We start from the raw sequence: 17669 nt of genomic DNA on the forward strand, positions 1-17669 counted from the left end.
CTGTTAATTGTTGCTGATTGAGCAAACGGAAGCACACCTAGATGCCACATCTGACTTTTTTTTGTTGGGTTAAATATGTTTAGTTCCTATAAAATTGAGGCATTTTAAACTTAGTCCTTACTTAATTTTAATAGTTGTTTTAGTCCTTACAAAAATAATATGCATTCAATATTAGTCCCTGATCAATTCAAATTTGTTTAATTTATTCTTAAACGCTTAAGTTTTTTAACAATTTTTTGTAGACGTGTTAAGAACATTACTAAAAGTTCCGCCACAAAATTTGATTTATATGTCCATATTTTATTACTTTTATCTTTAACTTTTATTGTTTTCAAAAATTCATATTTAATTCGTTTCATGTTAAAAAAATTTAAATTTTATTAATTGAATCTTTCATAGTGTTTTAAACTTGCCTCAAAAAATTCATTCAAAAATTTAAGAGTTTAAGGATAATTAAACAAACTTTGTTTTAGTAGGGACTAAAATTAGAAGTGATTTTTTTTTGTAGGGACTAAAAAAACCTACTAAAACTAGTTATGATAGTATTTTCATCAGGAAAATATATTTTTGATTAGTAATTATTCCATAAAAAACTATCAATTCGGCAACAAAACCACTCATGCCCGACAATTAATGCAAAAGAAGTCATCGATAAAATAGTGAAAATCATGAATATTTTTGGCATTGGGATAGTCATTCCGCCCATTTCGTCAAGATAAAGAAGACGTAGTCTATCATAACAAAAGATGTTGACCAAAAGATGTTGAAGCGACATAGATTATGAGTAGAACCTAGATATCATTAACCAGGGGCAAAATATTGAATGAGCGTGGGAAAATAATTCCATATTAATTCGAATCAACTCATATGCTCCCATTTCATGCAAAACTAGTGGCAGTATACAAGATGCCTACAGATCAACCAAAGAGTAATGATTAACACATCTACAAAAAAATTGTTAAAAAACTTAAGAGTTTAAGCATGAATTAAACAAATTTAAATTGAGTAAGGACTAATACTTAGTGCATAGTATTTTTGTAAGGACTAAAACAACTATTAAAATTAAGTAAGGACAAAACTTAAAATACCTCAATTTTATAGGGACTAAAAACATATTTAACCCACCAAAAAAAGTAGATGTGACATCCACGTGTGCTTCACCGTTTGCTCAATAATAACAATTAACAGCGATGACCTATTTCGCTAACGGAAAAACGTTGGAGACCAAAAATATAATAAAATTTAAGTAGAGGCTAATGTTGAAAACGCGCCTATTTATTGGAACCTAAAACATAATTAACCTTGAAAGTATTACCAGTCATTTTATAATATCATTAAATAATTACTATTTATTTTCTTATTATGTCCTATACTATTTATTATTTTATCTTTTTTTAATTCATTTCTTTTATGTTTTTTATATCATTAATGTAGAATATTTAGTTGGACACAACCCCTGATCAAAATTATTTGAGTACATACACATAAATAAAAATTTAAAAGAGAAATACTTAAATCACATAACTTAATTTCATTTTATTTTTAAATTTTATCATATACGTATGTGTGTTCAAATGAATTTTATGTAGGCTTGTGTTAATTACAAAGAGTTGCTTTGTTTTTCATTAATAAAATAAAATGAGAAATGATATTTATACAATCACGTGTATAGTATTCTAAGATTTTAAATAAAAAGAATGGATATAAAAAACACTCTCATTCACCATCACATATTGGCTACGGAACCTTGATAACATGCAAGACAGTAGAAAATATACTATAAAAAGAGAAGAGAAAAATAAATAAATTTCAAGCACCCATCCAAATATCAATTTTAGGATCCTTCATAGCCTGGGAAACATTCATCCAAGTAGGAGCAATCTTCTTAAGGGAATGTCTTTGTTGAATAGTCTACATATTGTTTTGATAAGAAAAATTTATTGACATTGACTTTAAGTATCTGCATAAGAATTTATTTTTGACTTTGGCTAATGTATTTGCATAATACAATATTTTATTTGAACCATACACTTTTTTTTTTTGGTAGATAGACGAAATGGCAAAGCCATTATAAACTCACACACACAAGTGGAGGTACCAGGGTTCGAACCCCGGTCATGGCATCCGGCCTAACAATTTCGGCATTTTGCCAGTTGAGCTAGGACTTCTGGATACTATACACTTTTTTTTATTACTGAAACCTAATTCTGCATAAGATTATATTACATATTATGATTTGGACTGATATTCCAATTCCCCCTTTACTGACATGTTCTTCCTATTCCCACTTGTAGCCTATAATATTTTGTTTTACTATTGTCATATATCAACTGCTTTAAACCGTTTGAATAGGGAGAAAATCGCAATTGGACTATTCAAATAACTAAATTGTATACTTCATTTATGGTTCAACTGATTGAACCATTTGGTCCGACCTTTAGAACATTGCTAAGGATGCAAAATTTGTGTGCCTCTAGCACACATCACATTACAAAAACGAACTTTCATTATCTCAGAGCTGCGTCATAAGACGCTGCGCCACTTAAATTTCTGGTGGTACCAATGGATAATTCTTTGGATAATTCTTCAACAGTAAGAAATTTTAGAAGATTGGTTAGAGGATGCTTCACATGTTTTGTATCTCATGTGTGTATTTTGTGCAGCAAGTGTGGTTTAACAGGTGGGACTCAAGATTTGAGAATCAGAGACGTGTTTTGTGGCTTTGATATTGGTATATACTATCAGAATAAAATCATTTGAAGTGGATGTATTGATACTTTCGTTTGCGTATATTTTCTTGTTTGTACTTATGTGATTATTCCCTCCGTTTTAAAATATAAGCAAATTTTACTTTTTAGATTCATTCAATTAATGATGTATGTGGTTTATAATATGGACCACATACATCATTAATTGAATGAACCTAAAAAGTAAAATTTACTTATATTTTAAAACAGAGAGAGTATTAATTTAGCAGACAAGGTATATGTGTGTGTCTTTGAATTCAATTAATTAGATTAGAATATGCTTTGAAGAGAGGAATGATAACATCACTTACTTTCGAACACTTTCTCTAACATTCACTATTTTATTAGATGAAATGTATATCTCCCATCACTTTGTGTAGATTCTATTTTCAATGTGTAGAGTATTAAGGAGTGTCTAAAAAAGAGTGTTGTTAGCACTACTCATGCTTTGAATATACTTTTAGCTTCTTACTATGATAAATGTGGACCTTCATTAGAAACATTTTTATCGAGTAAGTGTAAGTATTTCTAAAATATTACTCTTTCTACTTGTCGCTTTCATAGGATAATTTTGTTTCAGTTTACTTGTCGGTTGTCACATTCAACTTTCAATGCAAAATTAATTATTGATTTATCGATAATACTCTTACATATTTATTTTAAAGAGAGAAAAAATAAAATGAAATAATAAATGGTTAAAAGTATTATAGAAAAGATACAAAAAATTTCATAAAAAATAACAAAATTAATTTGAATTTTTGGTATGTGTAAATTCCTTAAAAGTGACAAATACTATGAAACAAAACGAATAGTAACATTTAAGTGCACATGTTTTTATTTATTTAATATTTAATATTACATGTTGTCATTTGCAATTTCCAAATACGAATATGCTATAAGATGTGTTGATATTCTTAATTATTCCTTAAAACAAAATCATTTGAACGACTCTGATAGTCATCCATACCTAGAATAGATTATGTTTAACAATGAAATGAGATGTCACACTCAAAAATTTATACAATACAGAATATAGATTCTTCTTTCTCAGGATTTGGTGTGTGTGCCTTTGTATTTTGATCTAATCATCGCAGCCGAGTTTTGTTACTCTCAACAAACAATCTCAGAGACACTAAATCCACTCGTAGAACGTACAAGCTAGAATGTTAAATCTCCCCAACAACGACCTCCAAGACATCACCTTGATCTCCTTCACTAGCTCATCCTACCTCGCAATCTCATTGTTAAAGATGCACCCGGTTATAGCTTTCTAAATTACCCAAATCATACGCAATCCCTTTGAATTCTCTTATTTAGAGGACCACATCCCAATACTTCCAACGTGTAAGTTTTTATTGATTATTGTAATTTCGTCTATCTATAAAAAAAAAATAGTTGCACAAATTTCTACGCCAAAGTCTTGATTATTTAAACAAACTAATTACTCATGCGTCTCAAAATGATTGATTTAGTTTATTGTTTCACATGTTAATACAATTTTGACTTTTAATATTTTAAATTAATCTATTAGCAAAATTTATAATAAAGTTGATATTTAATAAATATTTATTAACAAAAAAATCTAACATCTTATATTCTGGTGAAAAAATATGATCAAAATATATTAGATAGATAATACATGTATACAAACTTTACTTGATCACTTGTTGTTTGGAGGAGTAATGATATTTACAGAAATATTTTATGACAACTTTTGAAACACAATATCTTTTGTTTTATGTTATTGGTCAAAAATAATATAGATAAGGAGGAAGAGAAACAATAAAATTATTTTTCGAAAATTCCCTAAAAAAATTGTGTTTTCAAAATAATCTACTTTGTGCCAGCTATGAAATGATTATGTCACCCATAACCACCACGTGTCGCAACATTACTGGGCCCCATAATTTGGATTATAAGAAAGGCACTATGATCCAAATGATTGTCCTAAAAAAATCTTTGCAAGTTGCAACAATCTCTGTTTCTTTCTGCATTGTCCTTACTCTTTTACCTTCTTTATTTCTTTATCTTATTACATTTCTTGACCAAATTGCCCCTCATATTAGCTGCAAATTGCTTAACACTGTTGTTGTTGATAACTTCTTATTCTCTCTCTCTCTCTCTCAATTGTTCCAATTGCACGCAGAGGTGGGTTTTTCTAGGGTTTCGAGGTAATTCTCTCTCTCTCTCTCTCACTCTATAAAATTCGATGTTCTTGTCAATCTTTGATTCATTACACTCTAAATTTGATTCAATATGTATTGGTTTATTTCTTTATTCAAAGTTCTTGTCAATTTTAACTTGATTTGAATTCTATTGATGGGAAATTTCTGGGTGATCTATGACCTTGGGACTGTTTGATGTGGATTCTAAAAATTTAGCAGAACTTTATTCTTTTGTGCTGTTGACTGATTGAAGTGACATCAAGCATGGTAGAATTTGCACAGTGATAATGCGACTTTCATTGTGTTTCTAACTCCGTCTGGAAGAAGTGTTGAGTTGATGATAGAATACAATGATATTTTTGTAGAAGAGAAAAAGTGTGCTTTCTTTATTTATGATATCTTTCCTCTAATGAAGGACGGCGTTTTGTACCAATAGCAATTACTTGTGTATATTTTTGTAATCAAAATTGAAAATTCTAAACACATCAATTAGTGATGGGTTTGGGCTGGCTCATTTGAGCTTGTCTACTGACATAAAAACTTGCGTAAGTCTATTTGTGAGAGCTTATGGAAATAACTTATGACATGTACATCAGCTGTTTTCAGCTTATTTCCATACGCTTATAGGATAGTTAATGAATACAACTTATATTTTATATGAAAATGATTTGACTTTATTTTATCTTTTATTATATAATTAGCTTATACATAAGCATTATGTGATAACTGCTTATGTTATAAGTGTTTAATTAAGTTGTTTATATTCTAAACATGGCTTTTATGTATGATTTGAGGGATTTATGAATATTTGAACTCTTAGGTGCATGAATTTTGATGATTTCGTATGTGATTTCGTATGATTTCGTAGGAATGAGTTGAAGCCAAATTGATTGAGTATTGTTTGGATTTTCTAACTTAATATTTTAAGAGCGTATTTGGGGACAAAATTGTGAACATGTGAGGGAAATAAAACAAGGTAGTATTTCTGTAACTATACTTGTGCTGGAAATATATCAGCAGAAAATGAAACCCACAGCACACTGTTGGAAGCAGAAATCTTATTTTTCTTTTCTTGAACTGGTTTGTGAGTACTATGAATTGCAACCCTTTTAGTTTAATATTAATTTTAATTTGCTTAAGTATATATTGGTATATTTCGATATCGATTCAATCAGTAGTCTTGATCTTGCTGAACTTTTGATATTACTGTGAAATGTTTTCTTTTTAAAGAAAGTCAGTGTTTAAGTTTTGTCAATTTGGTGAGTACCATGATGTTTGTTAACCAAGAATTTTTATAAACTGATAATTTTTCTTTTAGTTTTTCTAGGTGAAGAAAATGATTATCACAAAGCAGTACCGATGCATACATTCAGCTAGCTGTCAATGTTCCAAAGGGCATCTAAGTGAAGACGCGATTTTCTTAGTGTTTCATAATTTAAAATGGAATCCTAAGCTGATTGCTGCTCTATCATGTGTGTGCAAATGGTTTGACGATCTTGCGAAGCGAGTTCTATGGAAAGAGTTTTGTCGAACAAGAGCTCCAAAGATGTTGTGTGATCTGCAATCTACCGGGAGCCACGTCGTTGATGGGAACTGGAGGGCATTAGGGAAGCTTCTTACGTACTGTTCAGGATGCACGAAAGGTGGCTTGTTTAAAAACATTCAGAATCAGATCCCTGGTCACTTTGTGTATCAGACTCGATTTTCTAGAACATCAGGGAAGAGCTTTCTTTTGCCACAATGCAGAACTGATGTTTTGTATGTATCTGATCCTTGTGAGCATCTAGATCAAGGTGAAGAAGGAGATATAGGATTCTTCCGTGGAGTTTTTAAGTCGTTTGCAACGTCAAAGGTCAGAAAGATGCTTATTAGTAAAGGTGCTAAGCTTCATCAAACAGAAGTTTGCCCTTATTGTAAGGCGAAGTTGTGGAGCATGCAGCAAGCTAAAATGATTCCTCAAAGTGCTAGCTGCAGGTTGGGGTCTTATGAAGATGATATTGAGTATTTTGTGTGCCTCAATGGTCACTTGATTGGGATATGTACCCTATTGCCGTTGTCTGATTCGGAAGAGGCACCTGAATTGGAGTAATGGTTGAATGATTTTCAGGTATTTTTGTGTATCTGGAAAACCATAACTTACTCCTTTTCTGTTCATCTTTACTTTTCTTTGAGAACTGAACCCATTTTGAATGTTAGTAGGTAGAATTTTATTGTAGTTAATCATTATTCTTTACTGTTTTACAATAGAAATAATAATCTATGATTTCTTTGTAGGTAGGGTCAGTTATATGGATTGAACATCATAAATCCCTATCAATTATTAGGTCTAAAGATCAACCATTTACCTCTAACGATCTTTTTCTGATTTGGCCCATATCTTTCCTTAGTCTTCCTATACTTCAATATTAGGTCTAAAGAGTCTTTGATGTATTGTCTTTTCCACATGGAACCATGCATAGCTCGAAAGGAGCGGTTTCCCCTGAAGCGACAAAAAACTATGAACATCTACACTTCAATGTTATATATTTGCCACATTCCCTCTAAAAGTCATGTTTTAAATTTCCTCAATTTTTTTTTCTTGATGTCTAAACCACCTAAGTTGAGATTGGACCATCTTTTTCTCTCTAACGATTGACTTTGTAGTCCTATCTTATCTTGTGTAGCATTCTAATCTGAAGTAACATTTTCTGCAATGTAAATAATTTGAACATGTTAATACAAAAAATAGATAGAATCAATATTAATTATATTTGTGAATAGTTCGTTGTCTAGTGATTTTTCCTAATAATGAAAACTAAATGTAGAAATTGCCTCGAGTAAGACATTACTTGAGTAAATTGTATGTTGAATTGAGTGGAATTGTTGGAAACTCCTTTTTTCCTGTGTATCACATACTAATTTTTTTATTTTTTTTATTTTATTTCCTGTAAGAATTGAGTCAATGGTTAGTGATGGTTGCATTAGATATTTTGCAAATGGTTTTGTTTGAACAATTACTATAATTGCACCAGTGGAAACAAAAGTCTCAGATTAACCATTGTCAAACTGTTTTGAACACTTATTGACCACTTTCTCAAACAATGAATACCAGACCCTTCTACTGTTCTATATTTGCTAGTTATATATGTAAGGAAGTATCTGATTAAATTTGGCAAATGATTAGCAACTATCTTCTGGTACCTCAGTAACAGGTTAATTGTATGTGTTATGTGATTAAACTAGTTTGAAGGCTAATCACACTTGTGTACTAAATGTTTCTGCAGCTGTCATCATTCATTCTGATTCTGCTAAATTCAAGATGAAGAAGGCAAATAGTGTGCCTCTTGGGGTGGTTTATGATGTGCTATCGCATACGTTGGAAAAATGGTTGAAAAATTCTTCAGATGCAGATCACTTGTGCAGATGAAGAATACTCGTAGTATAGATGACTAGGATGTAGCATGTAGCATGATCCATTTATTGGAGGTGTTATTGTTGTATTATTCTTGTTTTATTCGACATTTATTGTTAATTCTATTATTTTCAATGTCTGGTTGGTATGCTTTGGATAGAATGTATATAATTGTTTAAACAACTAGCAAAATTTACAGTATGTAAGAACAAATTCAAGCAAATCAAGTTTTAGCACTCTGATTTTTTAGGGTATGTATGTAAGAACACTTATGCTTGGATAAGTTAAGATGTGTCCATCCAAACATGACATAAATAGTCTGACTTGGACAAACTATACTGGTTTTGTTGGCAAACTTGAGCTTGTTAGCACTCATTGTCCTCATGATATCGTGCTTACAAAATAAAGATGAATTTAATTGTTTTTGATCATTCAACATCTCAACTAACATAATTTTGAAGATCAAAATATTCAACCTTGCATGTTCAAAACGAGAAAAATAAAATATTTAAGTTTTTTTTTCTTTTCCATTTTGAGTCTTTGACATACCTTCTTTGTTTGACCGAGGAATGAGAGCTTCCATTTGATCACTATGTCGATGCGCCTCTACACCTTAGCTCTCGAGGAATTGAAGCAACGCCAACAATGGATGATGTGTGGTGGTGTGACGTTGAAACAAGAATGAAAGTGATGCTATACATTGCGAAGGGAAAACTCGTGAACCCATCACGAAGTACATTCCATAGTTAAAATAGTTTAACGGAAAAATGGCGGAATTTACAAAAATCAAGTAGGAAATCATGATATGTAATTATCTTCTCTCGGTGTTGGGTCTCAAACCGAATACCTTGAGGCGCAAGAACGAATCCGCAACCAAGTGACCTCTTGAAAAACGAGCAAATCATGATATGAAATTGTAATAATGTGTATCCTGATCAATCAGTGAAATACTATTTTCTATACATAACATTATCTAACGCCCACACCGGATATGGACCGAACTGTCTCACGACGTTCTGAACCCAGCTCACGTACCGCTTTAATGGGCGAACAGCCCAACCCTTGGAACATACTACAGCTCCAGGTGGCGAAGAGCCGACATCGAGGTGCCAAACCTTCCCGTCGATGTGAGCTCTTGGGGAAGATCAGCCTGTTATCCCTAGAGTAACTTTTATCCGTTGAGCGACGACCCTTCCACTCGGCACTCTTGTAGCTCGACTTCTTCCTCTTTTCATAGTGAAATATTCAAGTACCTAAAAGAGCCAGCTATATATGAGTAATTATGTTGGAATTAAGTCGCATAGCTTCTCATCTACTATGCAATTCGACTCAAGGTCTGGCGCTAATAGAAGTTGCTTACTCTCCTAGTTAGAAGGAAAAAGGCAGGGCTTTTTTCGTAGTAATAGTGGGCGGGTCTCATGATATCTATGCCGGCCGTCGGAATCAAATGAAGGGGACGGGCCTGAATTCAGACCAGACTCTTCTTTATTTGAGCTGCTCCCACGCGCACTTTCTCTGGGTTTCAGAGTGAGTGGGTTAAGGAGCCTTTTTCCGCCTTTCGTCTTTCCAGTCAAGCAGTGGTTCCCCTCTCATGAATCTACTCGACCTGGAAACGGAAATACCCACATTAATAGCTGGTCTGATTCCAGCATTGAATAGATCGGCCTTTTTTCTGGTAGCGCAGTGGATTTAGTCCTGAATCTGGTGCTGCTTTGGTCCCTATTCGTCACGCTCTCTTGAGTGGCTCTCGCAGGTGGACGTATCGAACCGAAATAAGATCTCATATTGACATCTTGATAAACTAATATACCATAATAATAAATAGAGTCAATGGTGACTCCGCCGTGGGAATAGCCGCTTCTTTCTTGCTTGATAGAGGGGCTTCCATTCACCAACGCTGACTAAAAGTGCTCTCCGAACCGTGCAGGATAGTCACCCATCACACGGCTCAGATCTAGCAGATATTTCGATTCCAGCTAATGATGATGCTATAGCTTCAATCCGATTAATTCTTAACAAATTAGTTTTTGCAATTTGTGAGGGTCGTTCTAGCTATATACGAAATTTTTGATTAATAATAAGCTCAAAAATGGAAATAAAGAAAAAGAAAGAACGAAGAATTAAAAGAATGGTTCAAAATTTAAGATAAGAACAAAAATTGTATGTATTCACAAAAAACTACATGGATAGAAACGAAAAAAAAAATGAATATCGAAGTTATTTGGGTAATTCAATAAAAATTATTCATGAATTAAACCATTTTTATCCTTTATTTATCCTCGTACAAGCAACCCTATGTCTGTCTGTATAAATGGCCCTAACATTGCGTTCTAAGCGCCAATCTCGATTCTCCTCGCAGTTCTCCCTTGAACCTCTAATCAAAAGTCTAGCTGTCTGCCTTTTTGTCGTACGAGGGGCTATATTCTTACCATAAATCCATCTTCTTTAGAAGTAAAGTGGGCGAACGTGAATCAGATAAATCAGAGTGTAGTAACCGCATTTCTTACAGCTGTAATTAGTTTTTATTTAATAAAATAAGTTTAAAAATAGAAATTACAAATTGACTAACTTTTGATTTAGTTTGATTTTAGTCTATGAGTACACCTCAAGACGTCTAATGACATTTTCACTTGCCACATCAAGGAAATTTGAAATGATTTATATCCAAATTTAATGTGAGAGACTAATTCGACTAACATAATACATGATCCAAGATTATTTTGTGTTTTTTGGTTGAGTCGGGAATAGAAATATGACCTGAACTGACAATAAATCAAAACCAGATTGTACATTGTTTGAACTTATGCCGAAACATAAGTTCCTTAAGCTTGTTTGGAACGTGAGAAATAGAGGTGAGAGAAAGACAAGAGAGAGAGGGAGTTTGAGAATGAATGCATCACTTCTTCTTTTTGGCACGGTCGAAAAATAGAGAAAAAAAGACCAAATTGATGTAGGACCCACAATTTATCTTCCATTCAATGATGCGAAGAAAGTGGAGAGAGTGACTCAAATTCTTACCTTTTTCCATAAATATGAATTATATGTATGAGTTTACTTTTAAAAAAGAGAAATTAAAAATAAAAATAAAATAATTTTTATGAGAATAAAAATTTAGACGAATTAAAATGAAAAAAAATAAAATAAAATTAGATAGATTAAAATGAAAAGTTGTAACGCTGGACGTCGTCATTCCTACTAAAATTAATAAATTTTGGAACTCTCGCTGAAACAACAACGTTTTTACTCTCTCATAAATAAAGGGCTTCACACTGCTCATTATCCTTCGCAAGTTTTATTCCTTCCTTCATTCCACCATCAAACCCTAAACCCATCTTCTTGGAAGCATATACATTTTTCACTTTTTCATCAGATCTGTTTCCTCAATCACTTCTCTCTTATCTCTAATCAACACTCGATGCACCTTATGGAATCGGATGTTACCGTTATCATTACTCATATTTATCTTATTCCTACGACCGTGATTTCCTTGATTAAATCAACATATACATGTACTGATATCTTCACACCCACCATCTATCAACTTCAACTTGCTACAAATCTTCATATCTTCATCCTCAGAAGATAAATCAATGTATTTCTCTTTCAATTTTGTTCTGTTCTTATTTTTTAATTCTTAACCTTGTTATTACAAGACTTTGATTTTCGTGTTTTTCTCTTTGGCTATTTGAAGTTAGTTTATTCAATTTTAGCAACTCTAAAGTTCGTTTATTCAATTAATGATCCTATGCACTATATGGTGCCGCTCTTCAATGTGTGTTTAATTTAAATTAATTTTAATTTGATGTTAATTTTGGGAATTTGACTAATGAATCCCAAAATTGTAAAATTTCATTCGAAATGGTCTATCAGTTAACTTATTTTATTTTTGCTTCGTTGTCTCTAATTTATTATCATCGGTGAGATGTAAAGCTCTCTATTCATACTACATGTAAAATTTAAAAAAAGCTTAGCTGAAAGATTTTTTTATATGTGATATGTTTTTCTGAATCTTGGATACATGTTCAACAAGATTGAACTTAGGCTTTGTAAGTGTTGATGTTTGCATATGATGTGTTTATCTGTGAAAGATGATGGGCTATTGTTACTTGTACAAAAATTGTACCCATAAAACTAATAATAACAATCCTATCATATGCTAAACAATTTAATTAATTTTTCTTGCATGTCGATGAATATGATGTTAAGGCCTTAATAGTGGGATTGCTACTAAATGATCCAAAAGACACCGAAGCATTTGTAAAAAGAGTTCAATTACCAGATGATCATTTAATGGCAGCTCATAAATATGGGTTGTTATTGAATGTATGTTCATTTCTTATTATTTTTACTTTTAGACAATTGTTTTTTTTTAAATTATGTCCATAAAACTAATAATAACAATCTTATCGTATGCTAACAGTTTAACTAATTTTTCTTGCAGGTTAACAAATATGACGTTAAGGCATTAATAGTGGGATTGCCACTAAATGATCAAATGATACCATGACATTCGAAAAAAAATATCTATTACCATCTGATTATTTAATGGCATCCCATAAATATGGGTCGTTATTGAATGTATGTTTCATTTCTTTAACATATGTCTTAATTATTACTTTTACTTTTAGACAATTGCTTTTTTTAAATTGTACCCATAAAACTAATAATAACAATCCTATTATATGCTAACAATTTAATTAATTTTTCTTGCAGGTTAGCAAAGTTCCTCAATCACTTACTATTCTTGCCAAGACATGGTGCTACGAAGAGAGACTCAACTAACGTATTAACTTACTATTCTTGCTACGAAGCATTTATTAAAGCAGTTAAATTAGGTAAAATAATCGCAACAGTTTCTATGTCATATTACTAACTTCTGACTACCCATATAAGTGGTAATGTGGCAAAAAATAGATTTTAATTTGATGTTAGTGTAGAATTGTTTTACACCGACACTGCATATCCATTAAATCCTGAGTCAAAATAGTCTTTTAATTTTGGAATTTGACTAATTTATCCCAAAATTGTAAAATTTCATTCGAAATGGTGTTTGATGACAAATTTTATCTTGCAAGGAAGTGAGCCACTCAAAGATGGATTTAACACCAGGACAGCCTAACAAAGTTCTACCAGATCTGTTTCCGCAGTCTCTTAATCGATGAAGCCCGATCATCGGATACTATCGTTCATCATTAGTCTATTAGTTTATTACCAACTGTGATTTCCTTGATTAAATCAGTGATATTGGCAATGATCGATCTTGGCAATGATCGATCTGATGAAGATGCGTTTAAGGTATCAAAGATCTGACGAGGACACCAAAACACTAAAATATGCTGTAAATTTGTTTGTTAGTAGTGAGAATGCGGTTTATTCAAGTTTATTTGTGAAATTGGGTTGCTGAAAATAATTTTCAGTTCTTAACTTGTTTTCTATGATTGTGGTTTTATGGCCGGTTCTCATTGCATTTGTTGTTTCATGTATATTATTTGAATTTGACTTTGTTTAATTTAACGATAGGGGTTGTCATATGAATTCTATTATGACTAATGCCATTCTAGTTTCTTTATTGTTGTTGCCTTGTCAATTTCTACGAGTAAAGAATTCTTTCACATTTCTGTTCGTAGTGTTGGAAATTCCGACTCTTAACACACACACACACATATGCCGATTTGTGAATTAGGCATCATAAAATTATTTACGAAATTATTCTGTTATTGTAACTTACAAAGAATATGATTTGTTAGTAGTATTATTCTTGATACATAACATACTCTTTTATTTAATTTGAAGAGTAGTTGATAAATTTTCATTTCATATCACCTTATAAAATGTAGATATTAATTACATGATTAGTCTCTTAATTTTTTTTTACATATGCTGAAACTTTGAGTAGGCTTTTGTGTTATTGCATTTGCTGTTTTTAATCGTTAAGTACCATCATGTATTTTTCTTTGCATTATTTGAAACTAATAACTTTCTTCTGTTGTTTCCAGATTCGTTTTTCAAGCATTGGTTAAGCGTGTTGTGAATCAAACTTATGGATGGATTTTAATGACTCATGGCGTAGACATTATTGAGCAAATTGGATGATGATGTGTGCACTGCTTCAGGTAGAACTGTGTCAACAGAATGTGGATTTCATGAACCAACACAAGTAATTCTTGATTACCTCATTGAAGACAATAAGTTAGGATGATGATCGTAGGCAAATATGTGAGTGGAGTTGAAAAAGCTGACAAGAAAATTAAAGAGGTTATTCCATCATATGCTCCTAATATTCATTGTGAAAGCGACCTAACAGTGATCAGTTCTGAGTCTGATGACTGTGAGGATTCAGATTGTAATCATGTAGATTCAGATTGTAATGAGGAGGAGTCCATTGATTCATACAGTGATGATTCTGGAAAGCAGTGACTTCGACCCACGTGAAGAAAATGCATATTTTGGCGGGGAACTTAAGGTCACCAAAGCTGTTGCAAGAGGACATAATGTTCTGGTAAGTTTACTCAAGTCTATCACATTTTTCATTAATGTCATAATCATTACACCTTTAGATGTTTCAACAAACAGAAGTCTATCTAATTCATTTTATTTTGTAGCATTTCCCAAACAACACTACTTAGTATATTATTGGTACCTCTCAGTCAAAAATAACAACGTATGTTTAGTTCAAGCCATTACTCTAATTGCAGTGGAGCTTCTAGATCTAAATGAAAAACAAAAGTCCTGCATAGATTAACCATTCTCAAACTGGTTTGAATACTTAATAACTTAAAGTTAACCACATTTTTAAACAATGAATTCCTTAAACTGGTTTGAATACTTATCCACTTATGTGATTAGATTAGTTTGAAGGCTAATCACACTTGTGTGCTATGTTTCTGCAGCTCTCATCATTCTTTCTGAATCTGCTAAATTCGAGATAAAGATTGTTTAGAAGCGTGAAGAAGGCAGAAGGTGCCTTTTGGAGCGGTTCTTTACGTGCTATCAGATATGTAGGAAAAAAGGAGAGAAATTCTTCATATTCAGTTCACTTGTGCAGGTGAAAAATACTCATAGTCTAGGTGACTAGAATATAACATGAGCAACCCTTATCTGTAGGTCTTGATATTGTATTATTCTAATTTGTATTCAATATGTATTGTTAATTCTGTCACTCTCAATGAGTGGTTGTTTGGATAGAATGTATATAAATACTTACACAACTAATGTGTCTTTGGATTGACGGTAAGTTCGATTGTCGGTGAATTTGACAAAATTGAGATACATCCTTATTTTGTGAAGCTCTAAACTATAGATTTTACCAGAATCGTGATGGCTCAACGTGATTTTATCATTCTCACCCTTAGTACAAACATGTAACACAAATTTTAGAGGCTTAATTATTTCATCAGCATAGTTCAATGGACTTAAATCATGTTTGATGATCGAAATGACATAAAGCCTGTCCTAAATTACTTTTTATGACATTTAGATATATCAAGATAAAATATTACATGTATTCAAACTCATCGATAAAGCCACAACTTATAGATTAAGGTCCCGTTTGGATTGTCTTATTTTGAGCTTATGTGGGCTTATCTACTTCCATAAGCCTTTTTAAAGGTGTTTGGGTAAATAGATAAAAATAGCTTATCATAGTTTCATAAGCTGCTTATGCCATATTTTAATAAGCCTAAATTTTTAGCTTACCCTCCGGCTTAACAAGGAGCTTATGAATTTATGTAACCTCCTTCGATTCTCTCATTTTTTCAAAACATATATATATATATATATATTTTTGTTTTTAGAAAAAAAACATATTTTAATTATAATGTTAGTTATCTTTGGTTGTACATGAGTAGCAAAATTGCTATATACTTATCTTACTAAAGTAACATACGTAACTAAGATTTTTTTTTTAAGAATGATTTTTATTATCTTTTTGTTACGTAACAAAATGAAACTGAATAAAAAAAACAAACTTAACTTGTCTTTTTTTGGTAACAAACTGTACATTAATATCTATATATATGGTAAGTTTACAATCATAATTTCTCAAGTTTATATTTTTATTATTATACTTTTTTTTAAAAGAAAGCTTATTATATATTATTATACTTGTGTATAATGATGTTTAGACTATTTATTTACACCTCAAATGTTAATTTTGTCTTATATGAATATTGATATTTTTTTAAGGATGAATATTGATTATACTATATATATAATTATAATTAATATATTATAATATTGTTTTTTACATCTTGATTAATTTTATAAAAAAAATCTTGATAATTGTGGTTCGATTCTTTGATTTTTTTGTTAAATTAAAAATATTTAAAATTTCGATAATTGCTTATGTAATGTCACATCCAAACACTTCAATTTATGTAAGTACTTTTTAGTATACATATCCAAACATAAATAGTTTATCAAATATAAGAGCTTATGATGTAAGCTCTAATATTATAAGCCCTAATGCTATAAGCGTCTATATAAGTTGTTTATCCAAACGAGGCCTAAATAGTCATGCTTTTATTTTTTAAAATTAATTTTTTAAATAACTTTGATTATAAATAAATTATTGATTATTTTACAACAAAAAAGTAAAAAGAATAATATTTTGCCTTTGTAGCATCATTTTCTCAGTTTGAAGTTGACACCGAAAATCTGAGTAAAAACTTTGGTGCTCTTGGAATACTTAAAAGGTGTGTTTTAATAAAGATATAGTTAAAAAGTTATTAAAAAGTTATTAAATACATATGAAGGTGAATGTTGCTAAAACATACCTTTTAAAAAATAAGTGGGTGTATGTTAGTAATTCCTATAAGAGTTGTTAACATACACTTACTTATTTTTTTTTTTTTTGGTCAAGTAGCCCAGCGGCCGGAGATGTTCACCTTAAAAGTGAAATAGTAGGGTGTCTGGGGTTCGAACCCCGGCCCCTACACCCACTTATTTTTTAGAAGATGTGTTTTAGTAAGTTATAACTAAAAAGTAGTGAAATGCACCTTAAGGTGTAGCTTGCTAAAACACTCCCACATAAAAATTAGTGGATGTGTTATACACAAATCCCATATATATATGATATTTGGTTGACGCATGCACAATGATTCATACCTTCATCATCAGGATTCAATTCAACGTCCATTAGCATGAATGATATACATAGTTGACGCATTCACAATGATTCATACCTCCATCATCAAGATTCAATTGTAAGGTTTATTCTATAATGAATCCCAAAAGAGATTTATTTTGTTTAATGACTTTGTGTATGTGTAGTTCGACGATGACAATAATTGATTTTTCATAAAATTGATTCTATCTAAAAGTTACTTATAGATACATTGAATTGTGTTTGAATGTAAAAGTGAATTA

General features: G+C 31.4%; 1 protein-coding gene and 1 long non-coding RNA gene across 6 annotated transcripts; both read left to right on the top strand.

Moving 5' to 3' along the window:
* Positions 1-4718: 4718 nt before the first annotated feature.
* Positions 4719-8639, top strand: LOC11429183 (EID1-like F-box protein 2). Of its 3 annotated transcripts, none has more exons than XM_003621339.4 (3): positions 4719-4918; positions 6240-7019; positions 8176-8636. In XM_003621339.4, exon 2 carries the CDS (start codon positions 6249-6251, stop codon positions 6999-7001), a length of 753 nt encoding a protein of 250 aa, XP_003621387.1. In that variant the 5' UTR covers positions 4719-4918; positions 6240-6248; the 3' UTR covers positions 7002-7019; positions 8176-8636. The 3 variants fall into 3 exon arrangements, with proteins under 3 accessions (XP_003621387.1, XP_024626918.1, XP_039683712.1); XM_024771150.2 differs by having other exon boundaries at positions 4720-4918; positions 6231-7019; positions 8176-8639; XM_039827778.1 differs by lacking the exon at positions 4719-4918 and adding an exon at positions 4976-5457 and having other exon boundaries at positions 6231-7019; positions 8176-8639.
* A 2898-nt stretch (positions 8640-11537) lies between these two features.
* Positions 11538-15572, top strand: LOC25497506 (uncharacterized). 3 transcript variants are annotated; one of them, XR_003006644.2, is made up of 7 exons: positions 11538-11895; positions 12510-12626; positions 12745-12881; positions 13017-13138; positions 13379-13598; positions 14300-14802; positions 15194-15572. It is a non-coding gene; the product is annotated as an uncharacterized lncRNA (long non-coding RNA). The 3 variants fall into 3 exon arrangements; XR_003006645.2 differs by lacking the exon at positions 12510-12626 and having other exon boundaries at positions 11539-11895; positions 13383-13598; XR_003006643.2 differs by lacking the exon at positions 12510-12626 and having other exon boundaries at positions 11540-11895.
* The last annotated feature ends 2097 nt before the right edge of the window (positions 15573-17669 follow it).

This window comes from Medicago truncatula, chromosome 7 (genome assembly GCF_003473485.1).
Source record: "Medicago truncatula cultivar Jemalong A17 chromosome 7, MtrunA17r5.0-ANR, whole genome shotgun sequence".
NCBI lineage: Eukaryota > Viridiplantae > Streptophyta > Magnoliopsida > Fabales > Fabaceae > Medicago > Medicago truncatula.